The sequence below is a fragment of the Lissotriton vulgaris genome, chromosome 6 (assembly GCF_964263255.1).
Source record: "Lissotriton vulgaris chromosome 6, aLisVul1.2, whole genome shotgun sequence".
Lineage (NCBI taxonomy): Eukaryota > Metazoa > Chordata > Amphibia > Caudata > Salamandridae > Lissotriton > Lissotriton vulgaris.
In genome coordinates, this window is record NC_141694.1 from 1787865011 (window position 1) to 1787892781 (window position 27771).

At 44.7% G+C, this 27771-nt stretch overlaps 1 protein-coding gene across 1 annotated transcript in view; it reads right to left on the minus strand.

The window, feature by feature from the left end:
* Positions 1–12019: 12019 nt before the first annotated feature.
* LOC147709488 (cysteine-rich secretory protein 2-like) overlaps positions 12020–27771 on the minus strand; it is a 124567-nt gene continuing 108815 nt past the window's right edge. The window contains exon 7 of the mRNA XM_086928044.1: positions 12020–12315. Within this exon, the coding sequence (XP_086784170.1) occupies positions 12206–12315 (110 nt within the window). The 3' untranslated portion in view covers positions 12020–12205. The remainder of the gene's footprint in view (positions 12316–27771) is intronic.

The following is a 27771-nucleotide window of genomic DNA, read 5'->3' on the forward strand; positions in this document are numbered from 1 at the left end:
GCTATCTCCAAGATGATTGTACTTCCCCGTCTACTTTACTACTTCATTAGCCTGCCTTTTTTGATCCCAGCTGCATTGTTTCAGTCACTGGACACGACCCTAACAGAACTCATCTGGGGCTCGGGACGGAGGCGTATAAGTCTTGCCAAGCTACAGCTCACCTCGGAGGCTGGTGGTATGGGAGTACCGGACTTCCGGGCATACAACTTTGCCTGCCAACTACAATGGCTTGCCTACTGGCTGGCGGGTCGGAATCTGCATGAAATTGGCATGTCAGAAGAGGACTGGTCAAGGGGCAAAGTCCATACACTGCTATTACCTCGTTCGGAGATTCCAATAGCGACATCCTTGCTACTCCGACTAGCAATACACTATTGGAGGAAAGCGGTGAAATACACAACACCGACGACCTCATACGCCCCTGCAATCCCACTGCTAGGTATCCCACTGGGAACGGGACTGTTGTCAAGCCAAACACTCACTGCGTGGCACGTAACACAAGCCGGGGACCTGTTTGAAGATGGTCACATGATGTCCTTTGAGGACTTCCGAACCACGCATCATACTCCGGGAGGATTGTTTCTCCTGCATGCCGGTGTGCGACAGTACATAATGAGGACATGGGCGCAGAATGGGGACGAACCACCTACACACCCACTATTAACAATGCAGTACGTTATGGGAACGGGCAGCCATCTAACTAAATGGATTACAACTGGTATTAGAACAGGAAAAGCAACATCGCTACAACCTCTAAGAGCGAAATGGGAAGGTGACATTGTTAGACCGCTTAGGGATAAGGAGTGGGAACGCATCCTTAAATTTCCAAAGAAAGTGGCTAGGAACACGAAGTTCAAGTTCATACAACTGATGGTTCTCCATAGGGCGTATCTTACACCTCACCGCATACACGCTATGTTTCCTGACACGGCTGACACTTGCCCCCGATGCAGAGCAGATGACGCAAGGCTGTTGCATATGCTATGGGACTGCCCAAAATTAGGCTACTACTGGAACACAATACACGAGGCGCTAACTGGTGCGGCTACCTCCAAGCCGACAGATACCATAGAATATGCCATACTAGGACTAGGGCCAGTGGAGCGCAAGAGAAGTGTGGCTGCTCGTTTCACTGATATGGCCTTATTACTTGCAAAACGCACAATAACAATGCGGTGGAAATCGGCCAAACCGCCTGACCCGGAGCTATGGAGGGCGGAGGTGATGCGCTGGGGTAAGGCAGAAGGTGAGGCACTGCAACGCGAAGAGCGCAAGTGACTCAGGAAAACCCCGATTTCCTTAGATTGGTATTCGTTCGAAGCGGGAGGGACCAGCGGGCCCGACCACTCATCAACTGTCGGTTGAGGTGAGGATTGTATAACTGGCGCTACCCCATACCAATATGGCAAACTACGATTCTAGGTGCAGCAACTGGAAACCTTATACAATTATTGTTTTACAAGTACGTCTACATTTTATATGGCCCCTGTACGACTGTGATGGAGTCTGACAAAGGTATAGACTGCAATGGGTGAAGCCAGGTACAGAGAACTTTGAACGCAATAGCTTATGAGTGCCGAGGGCGGGAGGGATGGGAGGTGGGATGTTTTTCTAGGGTGTTGTTTACATGAAAATAAAATTGAAAATGTCTAAATACTTTATTATGACACTGTAAATATACAAGCATATCACTGTACGGAATTCTTGAATGTAAAGTGTTGCATACAAATGTACTTTCTATACTGGTAATAAACAGATTTAAAAAAATAAAAAAAACTAGCTCAGCTCAAAAGATCCCTCCCATGAGGGAAAGAAGTCAGGAAATAGTGCACGCAGCGTATGCGTCAGCCAATAGAGTCTGTAAGTCCACAAAAGAGCAAGATCTCCAAAAGAGTAGGAAAGGGTCTCTCTCCAAAGATTCAACTCCCCTCCATCACACAGTGTATATCAATCCACAAGTTCCAGGGTGACACCTCATCTGTCAGCCCACTCAGCCCATTGGTCAGTTAGTATAGGTTGATTGTCATGCAGCATAAAGAAGATTCATATTATAGAATAAAGGTGGAGATCCTCACGTAAGTCATTGAACCATCCAGTGTATATTATTTTCTACAATGGTCCTCTTGCAGAAGCACATGAGTGACCTCAAGAAGACAGTTTCTCACGGCAGATGTTCCCATTGTAACAAAAATGGTGCAAGTAGTCCTAGCATGCACATGGGAACTCTCTCTATGACACACAGTTTCAGTCCACATTGTTAATCTACAAAGCTTTTCCATTAGAACGGAATGCAAGCAAGTAAGGAAAATGCAGACCTAAATTGAATTTGATTCCACTCTTGTGTTATCTTTAGTGAGATGTATTGGTAAAATGATTACTCTTCCCATAATACATTACACCCTCTGTAATAGTTGTCTCCTTAATGAATTCCCGGGACACATTACATCACTTCTGAGATCCTTCATATGTAAGGGTAGTCACCCGACGGTAACTGTGATAAAGCGTTACAGGTCCACTTTTCATTTGGGTCTGGCTATGATCGATCCTTCATCCTACTATAGAGCCACCAGTAAAACATGATTGGCTATATATACCCTGAGCAAACCCTGTATATAACTTAGAACTGTGGTCATAGGTGATGTCTTCTCCCCTATACTGCTTGTATGGCAGCAAATGCACTCTGGGTTCCCCACTGCAGGTAAAGTGGTATTAGTAAACTGGAGGGGATTCTTGACACTGATAGGCTGGACCAACAACATCATTATTGAAGCCAGGGCCAGAGCATGGCCCTGGGGGGATTTAAAGATTAAGACCAACTAGCACTATAACATTGATTTGCATTGCTAATTCAAATCAGATCAAATCCTTCAAAGAACTGTGCACACAACTTGGACCCCAGCAGTCCCAGTTCTTGTGTCATGTGCAGCTTAGATATGACATTACCCCATACGTAAACTTCACCACTAAAATCCATGAATTCAGCCCACTCAAGACCGAAATCACCATGTCCCACTTAATGTAAAAAGGCAAAATGTACTACTTACATACCCTCCTTGTCATTAATACCCCTAATACATTCACTTATCTAAGGGAAGCCTGGGAAAAAAGACATTGGTCCCTTAATGGACATTTGCCTTGATGGGCCCAAGGAGGCAGAGATCTCAATGACATGCTGGTTGATACAATTCAAATACCTATTTTGAATTTTTCTGTCTCCAAATAGGCTTTGGTGAATGAACCAAACACCATAACTGTATGCCAGATGGAAGAGGGAGACCTCTTCCATATGTTCTGGTTAGGTAGATAAATATGTTTCTTTTAGGGAGGCCTTAAAATAACATTTAAAAGAGTATACATCTGCCTGACCAAATTAACTCCAAAGTGTCACTACTCACTCTCTTCAAAGGCTCTATTCGAGTGGAAAAGGCTTTCCTGAGAGTTGGTCTATTTCAAGTGACGGGAGATATTGCCAAGAACTGCTGAAAAACACTGGCCACAATATTTTAAAATTGAGGGTGTGACCAGATCAGTGTTGTATATTGGAATCCCTGATGTTGGTCTAAGAAGCAACAGAAAAAAATGGAAAAATAGATAAAACACCAAGTGGGTGATAGTATTGAGAAATAGCAAATAAACAATAGATTTAAAACTGAGATGCTGAATGAGTGATGGCATAAACTGACTTGAAAATGTTATTAACCAACCTAACAAATGTTTATGCTAGAATAATGTTTCCTGAAAAATGTTTAATCTGGTATCAATGGTTCGATTAATAGTTTTTGGTTAATTATATTTTATTGTCGTTATTGGAATAGTACTACAAAAAGCCAAAGGTGTCTGAAGTTTCGATTACATAGAAATACAGAAAATTTTAGTCTTCTGCTCAGCACAGATTTAACAGGTGAAGAAACACAGTGAGAATCAGAAACTGGTCTTGGGTAGCAACGATGTCTCAGAAGGAGATTTCTCCTCAAATGTTTTCTACAATTTGTTTTATGAGTACACTAACATTATGCAGGCCAAGGACTGGTATGTGTGTACTCTTTTGCCTGCTTCTGTGGCTGATGGTATAATCTATCACTGCATTCCCCTTTTCCATGGCATTTCATGTACCAGCAAGGTTGCTTTGAATATTATTTTTCTAATTATGACTTACTCCTGTCAGACGTGAATATGTATAAACATTTGATTCCACATGCTAATGCAAAGGAGATGAAGACTAAGTGGCATTTTTTTATGTCTCCAGCTAAACTTGATATTGCCCATGCTCAGAGACAAATTTGAACAAGTTCATTAAATCATCGATGACCTCAAAGATAGGAGAGCATAAATTAAAAAGAGGACTAGAACTGAAAAGGATATTGGGAAAGATGTGTGGGGAAAGGAAGAGAAGAAAGACAAGGAATTGGAAATACAGCCCAAATTTAATTTAGATTGGCAACACCACAGAAAGTTGTGTTTCTTTAGGAGAGAAGCAAATATTCTCAATTAGCAGAGCATGGGATTGATTTAATGTGCTCACAAGTTTGAAGTTTTGAGATACACGGCATCAGATATTGCCAGGGAAGGATCCCATTATTCCTGGAGTTTCCTATGTGTGCGGAAAGAATGCTTATTTGAAACCTCTTGCAAATTGGGCAGGAACATGCTATTTTCATCTTATATTTCCTAAAATATACCATGTAGACAGTTTGATTGGAGAGGATTTAGGATTCCCTGTCAAGACTAAGGGGTCCATTAGGATAGCGGGCGGCCTACAGTCTGCTCACCACCCTAGCGGTGCCGGGACCGGCCGCCAGTGGTGCGGTGGTCTTGCACCACTGTACCTCATGGGAACAGTCCATCACCACCACCTTTTGTACCGCTTTTGGCCGTCATAAGTGTGGCAGGGTGTGCTCAGACGTGAGTCCCTTGCTCACTTTGCCACTGGATTCAAGCAAGCCGGGCTGAAGACGGCTGGAATGCCAGAAACCGGTCCTCGGAAGCTTGTTTCTGGTCCAGGGAAGACATGGCTTGGCAGTTCGGGCTGGACTGTTCCCATGAGGCACCGGGTCAGACTGATTTGCATATAGCCATGTCTGAACTGGGGTGGCAGAGTGGGCTAAAGAACGGTGATGGATTAAACCCAGATCTTTTGACTGGGTGTGAGTGTTTGATTGATTCAGATGCTCCGTCCATCACCACCCCCTTTTGTACCGCTTTTGGCTGCCATAAGTGTGGCAGGGTATGCTCAGACGTGAGTACCTTGCACACTTTGCCACTGGATTCAAGCAAGCCGGGCTGAAGACGGCTGGAATGCCAGAAACTGGTCCTCGGAAGCTTGTTTCCGGTCCAGGGAAGACATGGCTTGGCAGTTCGGGCTGGACTGTTCCCATGAGGCACAGGGTCAGACTGATTTGCATATAGCCATGTCTGAACTGGGGTGGCAGAGTGGGCTAAAGAACGGTGATGGATTAAACCCAGATCTTTTGACTGGGTGTGAGTGTTTGATTGATTGAGATGCTCCGTCCATCACCACCCCCTTTTGTACCGCTTTTGGCCGCCATAAGTGTGGCAGGGTATGCTCAGACGTGAGTCCCTTGCTCACTTTGCCACTGGATTCAAGCAAGCCAGGCTGAAGATGGCTGGAATGCCAGAAACCGGTCCTCGGAAGCTTGTTTCCGGTCCAGGGAACACATGGCTTGGCAGTTCGGGCTGGACTGTTCCCATGAGGCACAGGGTCAGACTGATTTGCATATAGCCATGTCTGAACTGGGGTGGCAGAGTGGGCTAAAGAACGGTGATGGATTAAACCCAGATCTTTTGACTGGGTGTGAGTGTTTGATTGATTCAGATGCTCCGTCCATCACCACCCCCTTTTGTACTGCTTTTGGCCGCCATAAGTGCGGCAGGGTATGCTCAGACGTGAGTCCCTTGCTCACTTTGCCACTGGATTCAAGCAAGCCGGGCTGAAGGCGGCTGGAATGCAAGAAACTGGTCCTCGGAAGCTTGTTTCCGGTCCAGGGAAGACATGGCTTGGCAGCTCAGGCTGGACTGTTCCCATGAGGCACAGGGTCAGACTGATTTGCATATAGCCATGTCTGAACTGGGGTGGCAGAGTGGGCTAAAGAACGGTGATGGATTAAACCCAGATCTTTTAACTGGGTGTGAGTGCTTGATTTATTCATATGCTCCGTCCATCATCACCCCCTTTTGTACCGCTTTTGTCCACCATAAGTGTGGCAGGGTATGCTCAGACGTGAGTCCCTTGCTCACTTTGCCACTGGATTCTAGCAAGCCGGGCTGAAGATGGCTGGAATGCCAGAAACCGGTCCTTGGAAGCTTGTTTCCAGTCCAGGGAAGACATGGCTTGGCAGTTCGGGCTGGACTGTTCCCATGAGGCACAGGGTCAGACTGATTTGCATGTAGACATGTCTGAACTGGGGTGGCCGAGTGGGCTAAAGAACGGTGATGGATTAAACCCAGATCTTTTGACTGCGTGTGAGTGTTTGATTGATTCAGATGCTCCGTCCATCACCACCCCCTTTTGTACCCCAAAGAAAACACTGCATGCCTTTCCATGGCAGAGCATCTGCCATGGAAAGGCATTAAACCGCCAACATCATAATATGGATGGCGGTGCCTGCAAGGCACCACCATATTGCAGGCCTTTTCTGCCCGGTAGGCAATCGTGACGATTGCCTACCGGCGGAATAGCGGCGGACGGTCTTTCCATTCTCCGCCATACCCCCCGCCATGCTAATGTGGCGGGGGCAAAAGGCCATCCGGCGGGGTGTTTTGGACTGGTGGATCGCCATGCTAATGGGTCCCTAAGTGTAGTAGTGCTGTACAGATAGTGGAAAGTTTGCCTCTATGATTTCTTCAGTAGGTAAAAAGTTGAATGGCCGAAAATTGGAAAGCTTTGTATGAAAATAGGCAAACCGGCCACCAGTACTGCTGGAGCTTTGCTAGCCATGGATACTGAACATATAGCTATTAGGGCTATGGTTCTACAGAACCTGCATGTTTTAGAAATGTTACTTGCAAAAGAGGATAGAGTCTGTAAGATCCTGAAAGTTCAGCAGTGCTGTATTCATAAAAATAGCACTGGAGTAGTCACAAAATTGAAGGAATTGGCAGAGACAGGCACCTGGAAAGCAATTGGTAAGGGAGTTTCCGGTATGGGTGGTTTGCTTAGCAATATTGGAGGTGAACGTTTGGGTGCAAATTTGAAACCTATCTTGATAGCTGACGTATGTGTGATTTTCTTTTTTGCTATGGTGAAGGGATTTGGTTACATAAGAAAAAGAGAGAGCAAGGTTAAGAAAATAAAAATGGAGTAGCAGTATATGGTTTATGACGAGTCATGGGAACTGGAGTACTCCAAGCTTAGGCAGCAACTAGTGACAAGATTTTAGGTTTTGGCAGAATGTTTAATTGTCATGTGTGATGGCTATACTATCTATCAGAGGGAGGGAATTGGAGCCGAGATATTTTATGCTCCATTATTATTTGGAATTTGCATATGAATCTGTGTGTCAAATGAATAATCCAATACAGCCTTTTTGGAAAGAGACGTTGTCCCAACTTAAACTCATTTTAAGCTACCCAATTCCAATATCCCTGGAACACGCCTTGCTGGGGGTGAGAGACCCAACCCTGAAACACCAGACACAAAGAGATATGTCTGTTAAGTGGTTTTGCCTAGGGGCTGCTAAAATGGCAGTAGCTGCTGCGTGGAAAAAATAAGAGGCACCATCTTTAACCTAATGGCTTGCAAGGCTTTGGAGGACGTTGGCATTAGAACGCATGGCCGACATAGTAGACGACACCAGAAAAGGCTTTGCATACATATGGTCCCTGCTGGAGAGCTACTTGTCAGAAGGGCTTCCACTGATGGCTTGCGCCCCACAGCTTAGGGCACTCAACCTGTTCCATATCTAATTCCACAGCAGCACAGTTGACAGCGGGCAGCTGGTCTGTGGCCTTAGTAGGGGCTCAGCAGCTCAACCCTCATGACCACCACATTATTATTTGCACCATGACATCACAGTTTTGTTGGTTTGTTAGGTATCTTGTTTCCTTTTCATGTTACTCTCTTTGGAGGGTGGATTGACGGACAATTGCACTAAATGCAAAAAGATATGATTGTATCTGTTCTAAAATGTTCTATGCTATAGACCTTGTGAACAAGCTGTAACCTACATGTGAGATCTAAATCTCTTGGCTTGCATTTGACAGTTGTTGCATGTGTATTGCATTTCTGTTCCACTCTCAAAGTAAAATCCAATAAACAGAATTTGATACAAATTAATAATCCATATGTTAATAGGTGCCACTATTCATACATATAAATAAGTCACATTTATGTATTCTTAGTCTAATCATTAGCTTATGAGGCATTTACATTAATCGAATGTTTTTGTAAATGGGCCTCAGCTGTGAGTAGGCCTCAGTTGTCCAAATTTATTGTAAGCATAATGCTCTATTGTGCATTTAGGTTTTCACCTTTCAGTGCAGGTGTCTGACAATATAAATTGGTAGGAGAATAGCTCATTGTTTTCCTTTCTAGAAATTTTTGTTATCATTTTAATTGGTAACTTGTTATAATTTACACTGTATGTTGGAATGGGAGAGACTACTCTGTATCTGCCGGACCAGACTATTGATACTTTTAAAGGCAGTGCAGCTGTCTGCTTTTTTTGTGTGATAGTGGGAGGGAAGGGGGTGTACCTGCTCCATTTATATGATGTGACTTGATTGGCTCGATCTTAAGAGGCTATTGGTGGGAGCAAGTTTTGGAAATTTCCATCAATCTTTTAATTGTGTGACTTAGAATAGGTGTAGCAGATTCTGATCTGACTTCTATGACGGAAGACCTCTCCTTAAATCTGCTGATTTCAACTATGCCTAGTCCTTGAGCTTGTCTCTTGAAATTCACTGCCTGTTCCCTATGAACCGTAATTTGCTTCATTTGAGACTGACATCTCCAGCTTAGAATCTGCCCTTCCTATTCCCTAGTGCTTTTTTTTAGATTAGGGGAAATCATTTATGGAACCATTTCTGCCTTTAGTTTGCAATTTATAGTTGCTCATGATTTGCATGGTCAGCTATATAATACATAACCTCAAATTGAATAATCACTTTGTTATACATGCTTATTTGAGTAACGGATGTACTGAACAAATAAACCTGTAACTCTGACTAAATTGTTTATAAACCTTTATAATTGGAAACCATTTGCTCTGTCATACTTGTGAAGCCAAATAGATTTCATGGCAAATTGATAGCTTGTGCTGATGTTAGCTCCGACACTTTCAGTCAATAATCAAAGGTGGTGCAATCTGTTTGATTATTATACCAAAACTTACAGGTATGGAAAAGTGTGCTGGATCAGTTTCATCCATTCCAGCCATCTTTGAATGAATTTGTTCAAATATTATAAATGTATTTAGCGAAGACGATGCAGATGTGCATGCATCTACAGAGGCTAACTAACAAAAAAAGCATTGGCAAAGCCAATAAGTATCTCTATACAAAGAACTATTGACTTTGCCAATGCTTGCTTTTGAAAGATTCTGACTAATTGGTGGTGTGACCCTCTACATTTCCTTTGAGAGGACAACATTTTGTGGCCATTATTTTATTAGGAGTGTACACTCATTATATGTTTAAAATGTTGAAAGGTTTGCTTGGGAGCCTTTGTTTGCATAATATGATAGTATATCAAATACAGTCAAAGACAATGGATCTGGCATATCACTGCAAATAAATGCTGACCTGTTGGCTTCACCAATACCTGTTAAAACATAGAACTGAAACCTTGCACCCATGGTTTACTAAACTTCAGTGTTTAAGCATTCATTGCAGAGATCTCTGTGTGACCTACAAAGTAGCATGTTTAAATGTTTTTATTTTTCATTTTAAACATATGGAGACCATGTTTAGACAGCAGCATGTAACAAAATCTTTGTCTTTCTATATTTAACTTATTTACTCTATTAAACGCATCACAAGGCAGGCTCTGTTTGCAAATATTTTTTGATAAATACATATCACATGAATGCGTTGCGCAATTTATTGCCTAAATCATGGGAGAAACCCATATTTAATAAATAGAATAATGTAAATGTTAACTTTCAGTGTATCAATTCACAGATGAAAAACTAAAGGGGGCACACATATATGATGGTGAATAATAATAAGACGAAATTCCAAATAATTTAGACTTCCTCTCTCACTCTGTCAGATAGAGCAAAATTTAATTCTTTTAAAGTTATTATGCAGTGTACCAGCACATTCAGCTTACATCAAATGTATGTTTTATTACACAAAAACAAGAAGATCTCTGTGTTCGGACATTAGATCACAATAGCGTGAGCCATTCTATATCATTACATTTCCTTATATTGCAAGCATGGATTTATATTCAGATTAATAACACAAAATATCTGTGCAGTTTATAAAATGTATTAAGGAGAAAGGGGAAAAAGGTCACAGATTAAAATGCCATCAAGGTTTAATAGACTACAATCCTTCCAAAATTAACGCTGAGTACTGTTAAATTGTGTAATATTAATGCATATCATTTGCAGCATTATAAATTGGCAAAACCAGAATACTGAGCAATGAATTAAATGTTAGTATTATAATAACTTATTTTGATACCACAGGGGGTCTGAACATAATGAGTATATTATTTTCATATCATGATATATCAATAAATCAGTGATTGCCCGGAAGAGTTCACTGAAATTTAATTTCAAGCAAAAGATGTATGTATTTTGTTTGCAAGCAAAATGATGTAGGAGATGTCCATTTACAAAGTGCAAAAAGAACAATTGATGGACAGAATGCAGAACAATGGCGTACATTCACCCCAGTACAGAGATCTGGGCCTAAATCCATCATTTTTTTTGCTCACCATGCCATTCCAGTTTGGACGCAGCCATATGCAAATCAGTCTTGACCCTGTGCCCCCCAGGTTGCTTGTTTCCGGTCCAGGGAGGACCTGGCTTGGCAGTTCGGGCTGGACTGTTCCCACAAGGAACAGGGTCAAGACTAATTTACATATGGCTGGGTCCAATCTGGGGTGGTGTGGTGAGCAAAATACTGATGAATTAAACCCAGATCCTTAGGACTGGGGGTGAATTTCTGCATTGTCCAGCATTCCATCTATCAATTGTTTCTTTTGCATATATCACCCTAAGTAGGAAGGGTATGCCCAGACGGGGGTCCTGTGGTCAATACACCACTGGATTCAAGCTAGTCTGGCTGATGAAGGGTGATGCCCTGAAACCGGTCCCAGGATGCTTTTTTCCTGTCTAGGGAGGACCTGGCATGGCAGTGCGGGCTGGACTGTTCCCACAAGGAACCGGGTCAAAACTGATTTGCATATGGCTGGGTCCAATCTGGGGTGGTGTGGTGAGCAAAATAATGGATTAAACCAGATCCTTGGGTCTGGGGTGAATGTCTGCATTGTCCAGCATTCCATCCATCAATTGTTTCTTTTGCATTTTACAATGTGGGCTGCTGAAATGTCCCAGCTGTCACAGTTTAATACCTGTTTGGTATCTGTCTAATGCATAATCCAAACATTTAATAAACTATTTTTCTGCCATGAACAATATGAGATTGCCAACAATGTGTACTTCCTAAGCCGCACACAGGACTGAGGTCTGGAAATTATGCTCAAACATTATTAAACAGGATAAAAGCCTACACATCCGTTATCTCAACACATACTGTGAAGGGATTTTGTGTCCAAATGAATTTGGTATTTGGCAAAAATTTTACTTGGTTACCTATGATTGTTTTTCTTAAATATTCATTTTGTATTTGGCACAAATGTATACGCTTTTGCTACATTCGCAAGTAACATTTTAAATGATAAGTGTAGTTCTCAATTCAGAACAAAAGATTTTGACATACAACATCACAACATGTGCTTTACAGTGTAAAATTCAAATTTCCCATGACTTCTGAGGACATTCAGATTGAAAGACCTTCCATTTAAAACAATTAGCATGAAAATCAAATCTACTAATGTAGGTGCAATGTGATATTTTGAGGCATGAAAAAAGTCCTGTTACATTTCACAGAACTTCTCAAATGAGTACAAGTTTGAAGAATTTATGAAATTCCGTGTGGGGTAAATGAAAATAAGTGCTGTAGCAGGTGGTTTTGCTCCATCGATCTGTTAGTTGCCTTCATGCCCTGCAAACTATTAGCCACACTTGCATGTTTCGTCACAGTTGTCGCCAAGCATACCGTAATTGCAAGCATATGACAATTCTTTGCAGTTACTAGCCTTGTCCTTGTATAGGCAGGGATTGGCTAGAAAAAAGAACAAATAACACATTTGTCAACAAGAGGAATGTGCGATGGAACAACATAATTATTTCTATTCAGTAAAACGTATGTCCATGTATTTGCAAAGTGTGATTATTGTGCACCCGAGGCTGTATCACCTAAGTAAAGTTCGGCGGTATTTGAAATTGCCAGCAATAGCAGCGGCTTAGAGGTGTATCATGGGCCAAAATGAAGGCAATGGAAATGGACCTCCAACATCCCCCCACCCGTTTGTTAGTAAGATACAGTCATAACTGAGGTGCAGAGGGCCATTCACTGCACCTGCTGTACCATTGTTAGATGCACCACTGGCCATCAGTAAAGTGCACAATGGTTGATGTTAGCGCAATCCTGCACCATATATCTAAGTTTTTTCCCTGCCATTGGTATTTGAATAAACATTTTTCCCCAAAAAATTAAAAGACCACCATAGGGAAAATTCAAATACTGCTGCCACCAACTGTTTAATGAAATGGCCCAAGTCCTTTAAAATGAACAAACAGTAATGCCATAGTAAATGTAAGGCCAAATATACTTGTAAAATAAATATTTTTTTATGTAACTCTTGGAATGTATATTCTTCTGTTTGGCATTTTTACTGAAGTTGTACCAAGGCAATTAACAATACATTATGAGAAAAAGTGCAGTATAATACAATAAATACACCTATATGTTCAGTATTCAAATAATGAGACTCCCAAAAAGGAAAATGTAATTAATGCAAATTAAGTATTAAATATACTGAATATCAGTACAAATAAGCAACTTAATTCAACAGCAATTTAGAAACATAGAACAACCTAACTGATAGAGAACAAAGGGATCCAGGAATAATATTCAATGACCTTTCTAATAATATGGGACCATATGTATCATTCAAAATTGCGATCGCAAACACCAAAATTCGCAGTTTGTGATCGTAATTAGGCTTAATCGTATGTATTAAAGAAAAAATGCCTCGCAAAATAAGGAATCGCAAAATTTGCGATTCCTTATTTTGCAAATACATTTAAGAAATCGCAAATTGTGATTCCTTAAATGGAATGTATGAGGCACCCAAGTTGTGCGAATATGGCATAAGGAATCGCAAATTACCACCAACTACAGGTTGGTAGTAGTTTGCGATTTCTTTCAAATATTAAAATTTTTGCATTTTTTGAAGTGGCATGTGGCGCACACACAGACCATTAGGGCATGTGTGTGCACCACATGTGCACCAATGCTCATTTCAGAGGTGCAACAGGGTGTCCTTTTGACACCCTGGCACACTTGAAATTGCATTCTCAATTTGCGATTCTCTAATTGGGAATCGCAAATTGAGAATATCTTCCCATTCATTCCTATGGGCCTCTAGGCCCAAAGGAATGAATGGGGAGGTATTCCTTAATTGCGAATCACAAGCCCCACAAATTATTATTTTTTTTTAAATCGCGGGGTACGCGAACCGTACAGAGTACAGTAAGCTTACAGTAAGCTTACTGTAAGCTTACTGTACTCTGTATGGTACACATACCCTGTGATTTTATTTTTTTAATCATTTTTGGGGGGACTGGGGGGTCCTTGTGGGACCCCTGAGCAGGCCTAGGGGGTCAGGGTGCTTCTACCCTGCTCCCTTTGCGTGTTTTGCACCTTTGTTTCACTGCTTTCTTTTGCCTTCGTTCTACAGAGGCACAAGATGGCTGCCAACAGTTCCTGGTTTGGAGTGTTGACAGACAGTGGCAGCCAATCAGCATGCCTTCCCGAGAAAGCTGCATGCTCATTGGCTGTCAACACTTCTAACCAGGAAGTGTTGGCATCCATCTTGTGCTTGATAGAGAAAGGCAAAAGAAAGCAAAAAAACAAATGTGAAGAACACACAAAGGGGGCAGGGTGGATACACCCTGACACCCTAGGCCTGCCCAGGTGGTCCCACAAGGACATAAAAGGACCGCATTTTTGTTTTTTAAAAACCTGGTCTGTTTTTAAAAAAATTACCCCACAGGGGGACCAAATCGCGGAGCGTAGTGATAAAAAAGTGTGGGGGGTCCACAATCCCCCCCACACTAAAGCAACGCAGCCCCTTGGCGCATACTGGAGGCTCCTGGTGGGTTAGTTGGCCCCCAGGGACCCCAGTATGCAAGGGGAATTAGTTCCTACTCTGCAAACACGCCAGGGGTTGCGCTGCAGAGAGGTGTAAAAAAGAGTGTGGCCTCATTACATCTCTCTGCAATGCAGCCCCCTGGTGCATACTGCAGGTTCCAGGTGGGCTAGTTGGCCCCCAGGGACCCCCAGTATGCAAGGGGGGCATTGCAGAGAGGTGTAAAAAAGGGTGTGGCCTCATTACACCTCTCTGCAATGCAGCCCCCTGGCTTATAGTGGAGGCTCCTGGCTAGTTGCCCCCTAGGGACCCCCAGTATGCAAGGGGAATTAGTTCCTCCTCTGCAAACGCACCAGGGGTTGCACTGCAGTGTCGTAAAAAGGGGGCGTGCCCTCTGAACACCTGCCTGCAAAAATGTAGTAAATCAGTATAAAAAAACAAATTAATACATTTAAAAATTGTCATTTAAAAAACCTTGCAAATTCACTGAAAAAAACATTGGTTTCAGGCCTTATATAGTTAGGAATTAACATTTAAAAAACCTTGCAATTTCACTGAAAAAACCATAGGTTTCAGGCCTTATATAGTTAGGAATTAGCACTTAAAAAACCTTGCAAATTCACTGAAAAAACCATAGGTCTCAGGCCTTATATAGTTAGGAATTAGCTTTTAAAAAACCTTTGAAATTCACTCAAAAACTAGTTTTAGGGGTGTTATAGTTAGCTGGACATTTCACTCATACAAAATCATTGAAATTGCTCCTATATAGTTAGTTGTACTAACTATATTTCGTGCACCCGCAATCCACTGCTGATGATGTCACATATTACATCATTCATGACATGGTCAGTGACATCACTGATGACATCTCAAATGACATCAATGATCCTCTTGAGAGTATCCTGCCGCCTGTTGGAGGAAGTTGTCCAAGGATGCTCAAGTGTTGAGGGGGCTGAGAAGAACCTGCAATCAGATGGAGCTTCTGCTCAGCAGAACTCAGGAAAGTGGTTGGGTGTCAAGTACAGGAGATGGAGAATTTGGTGGCTATGTTGAGCTTTTGCCAGGTTGAAACCTTCCTTTTAAATACATGAAGGTTACCCCTAGAGTATGCCCTAAACAGCCCACATGGTAGGGTGCATTATATTTAAAAAGTAGAACATGTGTTTTTAAGTTTTAAATGTCCTATAGTGAAAAACTCCTAAATTCGTAAAAAACTCCTAAATTCGTAAATTCGTTTTTCATTACTGTAATGCCTGCCTCTTCCATGGGATAACATTTTCTACCCTCTCCCATAGGATATTACAGTGTTAGACCTGACAGCCTTAGAGTGGTCTTTCCCCCAACTTTTTCCCTTCCTCCATCCATTTTTCTGATCTTGTTTTTGCTGGTATTAGGACTCTATGCACTTTATCATTGCTAACAAATTCTAAAGGGCTTGTGTTCCTTCCCCTAAACAGGGTAATATTGGTTCATTCCCAACTGGCATATTTAATTTACGTATAAGTCCCTAGTCAAATGGTACCCCTTGCTACTAGGGACTATAAAATAAATGCTACTAGTGGTTGTGCAGCACTGATTGTGCCACCCACTTAAGTAGCGCTTTAACCATGGCTCAGGCCTGCCACCGAAGGGCCAGTGTCACCAGGCCCAAAACTTACCTTTTTATACATATAAGTCACCTCTAAGTTAGGCCCTGTATAAGTCACAGAAGTCGGCCTGGCATATGCTGTCCATTAGTTATAGTGGGCACCTTGCACCAGCCCAAACAACCCCTATGGATGATAGGTTTAAGACAACCTTTACTGAAAGCTATCCTAGTGGTAGCTATGGAGAACGGCCTTCAGGCTTGAAGGAGTGTAAAGCAGCTTGGTTTACCAGATTATAACTTCTTGAATTTATTTCTAAACACTCTCTAGTAATCCTTTTATGAGATTACAGAGCAAAGTACACACTTTAAATGCAATACAACTTCAGTAATTAGCACAGTATACACTAGGCCCCAGGGGGAACCAAAGGATATATTAAGAAAGTGGTATAAGAACCACGGCTTGACCAGATACAAGGCCTAGAGCCTGTAGGATCACTAGTACCACAAGGAACCACCCAAGGTAGTGACACAGGGGACCCATGGGGACACGTGCAGTGTGAGAGCACAGCTGCGAATCACCGTTAACCTCTATAGGGAAAGTCACACTTTGAAATTTAAAGATAAGGGCACTTAGGAGAGGACTTTGAGCAAACCCCTTTAGACTTAAGGCGTTATAGGGCCAACACCCATGGGAGCACCAGAGTACTCGAGTTACCTCACCCAGGGAAGCCGGGTGCATATGTGTCAAATGGTGTCGGGAATCGTTGTTGATTTCAATGGCAATCTGCTGCCAACTGCTGCTGCCATGAAGAAAAAAAGTGTCTGTTGTGATCCAAGCCTGGATTGAAAATGTGAGGAACCTGAAAGCAGAGGGGAGAGAGTCTGGGTCACTGGCCAGTGACCAGGGGCACGATAGACAAATGCCCATTGATGTTGGGTGATTCAGGTGCGAAGAGGTAAAGCTTGACTCTGCAGCAACGAGGACCAGGAGGCATTGACGATGTCCAGGAGCTGGATTCGAGCTGTCCCACGAAGGATGTCGAGTGCTGCGGTGTTGGTGCCCGGATTAGACCCAACAAGCCTTGGCAACAGCAACCCACGCAGGAAGAGAAAAGATGCTTCGGCATGGACCAGCAAGGTCCAGGGGACTCAACAAGTGGTGGAGAGTCAGGGCACATCTGGAGCAACTAGGGAAGCCCAGGGAAAGTCAAAGTTGCCTTCCCAGGGACCCACCAGTTGTCAGACCAGGGATTGTGAAGGTACCTCAAGCGAGAACACAAAGGGCCGGCTCACGGAACACTCGTAGAGTGTAGGCTAGCAGTCTTCTGTGGAAATCAAGAAACGTCGAGAAGGGGGAGGAGCTTCGCGGGCAACCAAGATGGCCGCATGAGCTCGGAGCTCCGAAGACCTCCCGACCCTCCGCAAATATCCTGCCACCTATCCTGTCCCACGATAGTGGTAACTATTGCTGAGCCGGTGCTGAAGCGGCGCCCGTTTTCAGAACGAAAATCCGACTTTCCTGGACTTAGTTGGCTCGTCGATACTTTGGTGGCCCCGCCTGCGTCACTGGCGGACGTCAAGGGGTGCCAGCGGCGACTCTTCACGGAACGTTTTGTCTCAGCCTCCTTGACCCGGCTGGTGCGACGGGATTCTAAGCTCTGAACTGAGTACCTTGGTGGACATCGGGACCCTGTCGGGCCGACTGTGGGCGAGCTTCACATCTTCTCCACCCCTCGGGACTATCTTGCCCTGGTGTGCCAACATGGCGGGCAGAGGGGACTCGGACAAAGGCAAGCCTCCGAGAGTCAGTAGGAAACCGAACCAGTCCCAATCTACCATCCCGGAACGATTCTCCCACTCTAAGGGATCACCGGGACTGACGGGTCGAACTAAAGATCCAATAAGGGACGAGTCCCCTGATGATTCTGAAATCACACTTCGGGACGTGATGGGCGCGATTGCTGGGGTGAAGACGGAGATGCACACTCTTCATGAAGCGCTGTCCGGCAAGGTGGACACCCTCAAGATCGAATTGAATCTCATCAGGACTGATCTTGGTAAAACTAACGATCGGGTGAAATCGCTGGACCTTAAAACATCGAGCCTAGTCAACTATATGTCCGATATGCAGACTGAGGTCCGCGACTTGAAGATGGCTAACGGACTGCTGGCTCGCCGGCTGGACGAGTTCGAAGGCCGGGCGCGACGCCAGAACGTTCGCATCACTGGAGTGCCGGAAAAAAGCCGAGGTGTACTCAGCTGAACTCTTTGTTGAGGAACTTGTGGTCAAAAATCTGGCACCCGGGGGTCTGAGCAAGTTTTTCTCGGTGGTGAGGGCCCACAGAATACCGGGCGGTCCGCCGAAGTTGGGCGCTTCCCCTCGCCCCATCATTGCGAGACTGTTTAATTATAGGGACCGTGACGCCATTCTACAGGCATCGAGGACTGCCGGCCCGCTGCGCTTCCAGAACTCAGAAGTTAACTTCTTCCCCGACTTTACCCAAGCAGTACAGAAACGTCACCAGAGCTTTGCTGGGGTGAAGAGGAGACTTAGGGAGTTAGGGCTGCGCTACTCCATGCTCTATCCTGCCACGCTTCGCATTGAACACAATCATCGAACTTTGTTTTTCGACTTCCCGGATGCAGCAGGGGACTGGCTGGATACTCTATCCCAACAACGGACTGACCCGGCGGACCAGACGGAGGAGACCACCGAAGGAGCAGGTTCCCAGGAATGAACTACGAGACTTCTGACTTTCTGGGGGGGGTGGCTGCGAGTGGCACCGACTGTAGACATTGTTGCTTACGTTTTGGATATCTCTGATATTTATATGGAGGGTGACGGGGGGGATAGGATGTCTCCTTTCTCCTCCGAGGGGCTTTTTGTAGCTTAGTTAAGGGGCGACAGGCACACTGCTAGTTGGGGTGGCTATTAGTCAAATGCAGGGGTGCAGGGTGGGGGGTTGTTGGGGTGTGTTTTTTCTATTTTCTTTTTTGTTTCTTCCTTTGTTCAGGCTGGGGTCTCATTGGACTGCTGTATTTGTTCTGCGGGCGCTATTGCGGGTGGGGTTGATGGGGTGCAGCGTCCTAGACGATGGGGGGTAAATCTCTGAACTTGCTGAGTTGGAACGTGAACGGGTTGGGGGATCGAATAAAACGGAGTGTGGTACTGCAACTGCTTAAACGTTGTTCGCCAGATGTTGTTCTCCTGCAGGAAACCCATCTTGTGGGAAATACGTGTAAGGCATTGAACAGGAAAGGGTTCAAGATGGTGGCCGACTCGGGGTTCTCTACGGGCTCCAGGGGCGTGGGTATCATGGTGCGCATGTCCCTTCCACTGGAGGTGGAGTCCACACTTGTTGACGAAAGGGGCCGATATGTGGCGGTGGTGGGTAAATGGGAGGGACGCACCCTAGTTTTGGTTTCGGTCTACGTCCCCCCGGGGCTGCAGGCGACTACTTTTCAAGATCTGGGTAGCGCCATTCTGAATCTTCCTGAGGGCCTGTTGATCCTGGGGGGGGACTTTAATTCGGTGGTATCGGGCGACTTGGATCGCTTCCCATCCAGAGACCTACGCACATCACAGTCCTGGCTCCCGGACTTCCTTGGCTCCATGGGGCTGGTGGACTGCTGGCGCCTATTACATTCCGCCTTGCGACAGTATACGTTCCTTTTGGGTGCACATGGTAGTTTGTCTCGTATTGATTATGTCCTGACCCCTGCGGCCCAGGCGCAGTCGGTTTCCACCGCCCGCCTGATAGCCAGGGGCATTTCGGATCACTCCCCGGTTTGGGTGTCCTTTGATTTTCACGTCATTGCGACATCGAGGGTGGCCCCCATTAATGCATATCCTTGTAGAAGACCCCTCACTCACCAACCTGGTTGGTGACATGCTTCATCATCGGGGTCCCACCCCATAGGCCGAGTGCCTATAGGGTGTGCTGCGACTCCTGATTACAGAGGAGCGGGTTGTTTTCTTTTATGTGTTCAAGGCGATCAAAATAAATGAATTTAAAAAGGGCCAACACTACTCACTGCAAGTTTTATTCTTGAGTGCTTGAACCCTAATAAAAATGTGTAACACCTATGCCTAATTAGGTAGACTTCGGTGTAAAATAAGAAGTGTCTTTAAAAATAGATAAGTGTGCTATGTGAAGTGTGATTGATGTTATTGGTTAAAAGGGTCTACATGTTTCAACCATTGTATTTAGTCATAGGTTTTCGTCAGGACCGTGAAAATGAACTGGGTGGTCCGCACACGCTAAGGTGCGTCCTGCCCTAGTCCAAGATGGAGTACACAAATTGTGAACTCGTGTAAAAAAGGTGCAATTTCTTTTATTCAAAGAAAAAACCTGTAAGAAAACAGGGAAAACAAAAAGACAGGAAGGGGTCACATACAGGGGTTGACTACACACGTGTAATACATTTAACATATATAGCCAGTATTTTTCATGAGTCAATACATGGGATAATGTCCATGTTTCAGTCAGACAGTAGGATCCATCTGTTATGCGACAGTACTACAGTGCTTTTACCGGACTGTGACTAATGAGCCATGAATCAGTGCCAAAGGAGTGGTGTCGATCTGGATTTGGCATCTGCAAATGACTAGTGACAAAAAGGGGAGTAACGTACTATGGGCCAGTGATCATACTGGTGCTACGGGGTGATCGGATGCACAGAGTTGTGAGCACTCGTGAAGGCGCTTAAACTTGAGACTGGTATATGGCTGATTGCTTACACTTCCTTGCGGAATTACCGCATCATGGGCACCAATGCTTCCAAGACAGCAAGAGTCCGTCTCCTGAAAGTGGGTAAAAAACAAATACAAATGCCCGGTTTTAGTTTTGCTGGCTATTGTTGCAAAGTATTTTGTTTTGCCAGCGGATCGAGCGGTGAGCGCCCGAAGAGAAACGGGTGTTCTCATTCAGGGTTTTGACTACATTTCACTTACTTGCAGCTTCTGTTCTTCAGACCGTAAACCTACTTGGTTAGACCGGCGGCGCCCCGAGGAGTGACCGGCTTGTTCTGAATGCCGGTAAAGTAACCCGGATCAGTTCCTGGTTGGGCGTGGCTACATCACGTGATGTGGTCACGTGGGTCGTGATCAGCCAATCCGATTCAGGTAGGGGGTGGGGCCTTCTGATGTTTGCTTTTCTACCGGGAAACAAAGTCAGATTATGTTTCCATGGTAATGAGAAAGGTCTATTGCTTTAAAGGAGAAGCATTACAAAGGCGTGTAGTTACACGAGCTACAGAACTTATTGAGAAGTTTTTGATGGTACAGAGGACAGACTCAGGATTCTCAACCAACGGGGTTTATATGCTGATAATTAGGTACCTTTAGCATATAGAGCTGAGGCTATCAGGTCATTACACTGTTCCACGGAATATTGTCGTTTAAGCCCGACTTGTGGGTGGATAGTCTGTAAACCCACCTCTGTTCTTTTTCAAAAAGGCGTTGTGTCAGATTAGCCCCTGGCTGTATTTGTTCGATAATCGTCCAGTGAAGGTCATCTGGTGTATGGCCTGCAGACAAAAAATGTTCTGTCAGTCTGGTATTGGTTTTTTTACACCTAATGGTGCTTCTATGTTCACCAATCCGCAATTTGATCTTGCGGCTTGTCATCCCTATATAATGCAAATTGCACGGGCATGTGAGCATATAGATAACATTTTCACTGTTGCAATTTGTCTGTCCTTTAATTGTCCAGATTTTGTTGGGTTCCAGCTGCAGTGTTTTTGTATTTGCAGTAAATGGGCAGACGCTGCAATTACCACATTTATAGTGGCCAGTTACTTTAGGTAAACCCCATAGGTTTGTTTGTGTTTCTTTCTCTGGGGTTGTCTTTATCGGTCTTGTATTGACTACTTTGTCTCTTATGCTTTGTGCTTTTTTGAAAGAGAACAATGGTTTTTCCCACCTCAAATTGCCTGTGTTCAAGATGCTCCAGTGCTTTTTTATTATTCTGGAGACGTCATTAGATATGGTGTTATAGGTAGTAACACATGTTAAGGGGATTCCTTCTGTTGTTTTGTCAGTCTGTTCCAATAAAGCTGAGCGGGGTTGGTTCCGTGCACGCTTTTGACTTTTTTGGAGGATTTTGTTTGGATATCCCTGATTCTGCAGTTTCTCGGTGAGATCTTGGGCTTGATTTTTATAATCTCCCAGTTCACTGCAGTTTCTCCGAATCCTCAGGTATTGGCCATAAGGTAAATTCTCGCGTAGAGGTCTGGGGTGGAAACTCTCAAAACGCAGTAAATTATTTTTGGAGGTCGGTTTGTAGTGGGTGACAGTTTTCAATCTTCCTTCTTTTTTTGTGATTGTTACATCCAGGAATACAAGTGTTTCTTGGTTCTTCTCATAGGTAAACCGTAGATGTTCATCACAAGTATTAATCCAATTGAAAAAGGCAGTTAGAGACTCCTCCGTACCTTTCCATATTGCCAGCACATCGTCGATGTATCTGCGCCATATTAGGATATTTGAGCTATAGGGGTTTGTTTGACTGAGAATGTATTTTTCTTCAAAGTCATAGACATACAGTCCCGCTATGCTCGGCGCAAAGGAACTTCCCATGGATGTCCCCCCTGTTTGTAAAAAGTTCTTGTCTTCAAATTCAAAGTAATTCCTTTTTAGTGCCAGTCTGGCACATTCCAGAATGAATTGCCTCGGGGTTCTCGAAGTCCACTCTTCTTTGTCTAGTGCTCGTCCCAATACATCTAGTGTAGCATCTTGAGGGATACTGGTGTACAGGCTCTCAATGTCAAAACTCACCAGTATGGTGTCATTCTCCACTGTGAGTTGGTCCAGGATCTGCAGTAAACTTTTGGTATCTTGAAGATACGTGCTGGTCTTTTGTACCATTTTTTTGAAAAATACATCGCAAAATTGCGAGAGTGGTTCTAGTACTGATCCTATTCCGGAGACAATTGGTCTGCCGGGTGGTGGTAATTTATTCTTATGCATTTTAGGCAGAGTATAGAAGTAGGGAATCTTCCCTTCACTTCTACTCAGGAACTCAGCTTCTTGTTTTGATATAAAGCCTTCAGATTCGCCATGTTCCACTAGTGACTTTATCTCACTTTTCAGATCTTCTGTTGGGTCCTCTGGCAATCTGCGATAGCTGTTATGATCTGCTAGTAGTCGTAGACATTCAGTTTGGTATGCTGTGCGATCTTGTACAACAATGCCTCCGCCTTTATCTGCAGGCTTAATCACAATGGTTTCACAATTTCGCAGGTTATCCAGGGCAATCCTCTCCTGTTTGGTCAGGTTCATAAAAGGTTTTTTAGGGGTCGTATTCTCAATCTCATTGAACACAGCTTGCTCAAAGGTAGAGATTTCCACCGGAATCAGATGTGGTGGTGGCAGATACATCGACGATGTGCTGGCAATATGGAAAGGTACGGAGGAGTCTCTAACTGCCTTTTTCAATTGGATTAATACTTGTGATGAACATCTACGGTTTACCTATGAGAAGAACCAAGAAACACTTGTATTCCTGGATGTAACAATCACAAAAAAGAAGGAAGATTGAAAACTGTCACCCACTACAAACCGACCTCCAAAAATAATTTACTGCGTTTTGAGAGTTTCCACCCCAGACCTCTACGCGAGAATTTACCTTATGGCCAATACCTGAGGATTCGGAGAAACTGCAGTGAACTGGGAGATTATAAAAATCAAGCCCAAGATCTCACCGAGAAACTGCAGAATCGGGGATATCCAAACAAAATCCTCCAAAAAAGTCAAAAGCGTGCACGGAACCAACCCCGCTCAGCTTTATTGGAACAGACTGACAAAACAACAGAAGGAATCCCCTTAACATGTGTTACTACCTATAACACCATATCTAATGACGTCTCCAGAATAATAAAAAAGCACTGGAGCATCTTGAACACAGGCAATTTGAGGTGGGAAAAACCATTGTTCTCTTTCAAAAAAGCACAAAGCATAAGAGACAAAGTAGTCAATACAAGACCGATAAAGACAACCCCAGAGAAAGAAACACAAACAAACCTATGGGGTTTACCTAAAGTAACTGGCCACTATAAATGTGGTAATTGCAGCGTCTGCCCATTTACTGCAAATACAAAAACACTGCAGCTGGAACCCAACAAAATCTGGACAATTAAAGGACAGACAAATTGCAACAGTGAAAATGTTATCTATATGCTCACATGCCCGTGCAATTTGCATTATATAGGGATGACAAGCTGCAAGATCAAATTGCGGATTGGTGAACATAGAAGCACCATTAGGTGTAAAAAAACCAATACCAGACTGACAGAACATTTTTTGTCTGCAGGCCATACACCAGATGACCTTCACTGGACGATTATCGAACAAATACAGCCAGGGGCTAATCTGACACAACGCCTTTTTGAAAAAGAACAGAGGTGGGTTTACAGACTATCCACCCACAAGTCGGGCTTAAACGACAATATTCCGTGGAACAGTGTAATGACCTGATAGCCTCAGCTCTATATGCTAAAGGTACCTAATTATCAGCATATAAACCCCGTTGGTTGAGAATCCTGAGTCTGTCCTCTGTACCATCAAAAACTTCTCAATAAGTTCTGTAGCTCGTGTAACTACACGCCTTTGTAATGCTTCTCCTTTAAAGCAATAGGCCTTTCTCATTACCATGGAAACATAATCTGACTTTGTTTCCCGGTAGAAAAGCAAACATCAGAAGGCCCCACCCCCTACCTGAATCGGATTGGCTGATCACGACCCACGTGACCACATCACGTGATGTAGCCACGCCCAACCAGGAACTGATCCGGGTTACTTTACCGGCATTCAGAACAAGCCGGTCACTCCTCGGGGCGCCGCCGGTCTAACCAAGTAGGTTTACGGTCTGAAGAACAGAAGCTGCAAGTAAGTGAAATGTAGTCAAAACCCTGAATGAGAACACCCGTTTCTCTTCGGGCGCTCACCGCTCGATCCGCTGGCAAAACAAAATACTTTGCAACAATAGCCAGCAAAACTAAAACCGGGCATTTGTATTTGTTTTTTACCCACTTTCAGGAGACGGACTCTTGCCGTCTTGGAAGCATTGGTGCCCATGATGCGGTAATTCCGCAAGGAAGTGTAAGCAATCAGCCATATACCAGTCTCAAGTTTAAGCGCCTTCACGAGTGCTCACAACTCTGTGCATCCGATCACCCCGTAGCACCAGTATGATCACTGGCCCATAGTACGTTACTCCCCTTTTTGTCACTAGTCATTTGCAGATGGCAAATCCAGATCGACACCACTCCTTTGGCACTGATTCATGGCTCATTAGTCACAGTCCGGTAAAAGCACTGTAGTACTGTCGCATAACAGATGGATCCTACTGTCTGACTGAAACATGGACATTATCCCATGTATTGACTCATGAAAAATACTGGCTATATATGTTAAATGTATTACACGTGTGTAGTCAACCCCTGTATGTGACCCCTTCCTGTCTTTTTGTTTTCCCTGTTTTCTTACAGGTTTTTTCTTTGAATAAAAGAAATTGCACCTTTTTTACACGAGTTCACAATTTGTGTACTCCATCTTGGACTAGGGCAGGACGCACCTTAGCGTGTGCGGACCACCCAGTTCATTTTCACGGTCCTGACGAAAACCTATGACTAAATACAATGGTTGAAACATGTAGACCCTTTTAACCAATAGCATCAATCACACTTCACATAGCACACTTAGCTATTTTTAAAGACACTTCTTATTTTACACCGAAGTCTACCTAATTAGGCATAGGTGTTACACATTTTTATTAGGGTTCAAGCACTCAAGAATAAAACTTGCAGTGAGTAGTGTTGGCCCTTTTTAAATTCATTTATTTTGATCGCCTTGAACACATAAAAGAAAACAACCCGCTCCTCTGTAATCAGGAGTCGCAGCACACCCTATAGGCACTCGGCCTATGGGGTGGGACCCCGATGATGAAGCATGTCACCAACCAGGTTGGTGAGTGAGGGGTCTTCTACAAGGATATGCATTATCCACTGACAGGTTGGGATAGACTGTGCTGAATTGAGCACTTTAACCCACTGTGAGAGATTCTTTTTTCTCTAAATTTTTGAGGGGTAACTCCTCCATTGTTTTTGTAATTTAATCCCGGGGACCAGGAGTTCCCAACTCACATTGATTAGTGTAAATTCCCTAACTCTCTCTTTTGTTATTTAATGGCCCCCATTAATCCCTGGTATTTTCGTAATCCACAGACTCGTGACCTCCTGGCTAAATCTATAGAGAGGTACTTCGCCGAGAACTCTGGTTCTGTTGACTCGGCTATTTCCCTCTGGGAGGCCTTTAAAACCGTGCTGCGCGGCGAGGCATTCTCCTTGATTGCGGAAGCGCGTAGGCGGCGGGATGAGGACATGGTACGGTTGGAGTCTGAGATCTCTGAATTGAATTCCCAGTTGGCTTTGGGGCCGACTCCTGACCTGCTCCGTGCCCTATCCCTGAAGCAAACGGAACTTAGGACCACTGCCACCGACGCGGCGAAGGCGTTGAGCAGGGAACAGCAGGGCAGGATTTATGATTCTGGGGACAAGGCCGGCAAGCTTTTGGCGTGGCTGGATAGGAGAGACCTTGCATCTCGTGTTGTCCCGGAAATACTGGGTGAGGATGGTCTGGTCTTGACGGACCCGGCCGCCATTGTTGGGTCGTTTGCGGAATACTTTGAGGCGGTCTATACGTCCGCGGCTTCACTGCCGGAATCTGCTTCGACCTCCTTTTTGGGGGACATCGAGCTTCCATGTCTCTCTGATGTCGAGCGGGAGGACATGGACCGTGATTTAGCGGTCGACGAGGTGGCTCTGGCGATCCAGTTGTTACGCTAACCAAAGCGCCGGGGCCCAACGGCATTCCCGTTGAACTGTACAAGCTCAAGGCCGACACAGTGGCTGCGCCCCTATTGGATATGTTCCTTGAGGCCCGCGAGGCTGGTGAGCTCCCGCGCGACCAAAGACTTGCCACCATAGTGGTTATACACAAGGAGGGGAAGCCACGTGACCTGTGTCGCTCCTATAGGCCCATCTCCCTGTTGAATGCCGAGCCCAAAATTCTGGCCAAGCTGCTAGCTAACCGTTTGGTGGGGGTAATTTCGGACCTGGTTCATCCGGACCAATCTGGATTTATACCGCATCGCAACACGGCCCTCAATCTTCGCAGGCTCCACGCGGTCATGGCGCGGGCTCACTTGCTTACTGAACCAACGGTTCTTGCTTCGCTCGACGCCACCATGGCGTTCGACTCGCTGGAGTGGAATTACCTGTGGGCCGTGCTTGCCAAGCTAGGGCTTGGACCCGCATACATTGGCTGGGTCCAGCTCCTGTACTCTGCCCCGTTGGCTAATGTGACCGTTAACGGCCGAGTGTCTGCCTCTTTCGCGTTACGCAGAGGCACCAGACGGGGATGCCCGCTATCGCCTTTCCTGTTTGCATTGGCGCTCGAACCATTGGCGGCGTGGATCCGGGTTCATCCCGATGTCGCAGGGATAACGTGGTCTCCGGGCTTTGAGGACCGGGTGTCGCTATACGCCGACGATATCCTCTTGTACCTCACCTCCCCTTGCCACTCCCTTATAGTAGTGTTTGAATTGCTTGGCACCTTTGGTGGATACTCGGGCCTGGTCATTAATTGGTCCAAGTCCTCTCTCTACACGCTGTGTGGTGACACTCCGCGCCTTCCCCGCGGCTGTGCAATACAGATTGCCCAACAGGGCTTTAAATATCTGGGCATCTACGTATCAAAGGATCCCCGAGCACGGTA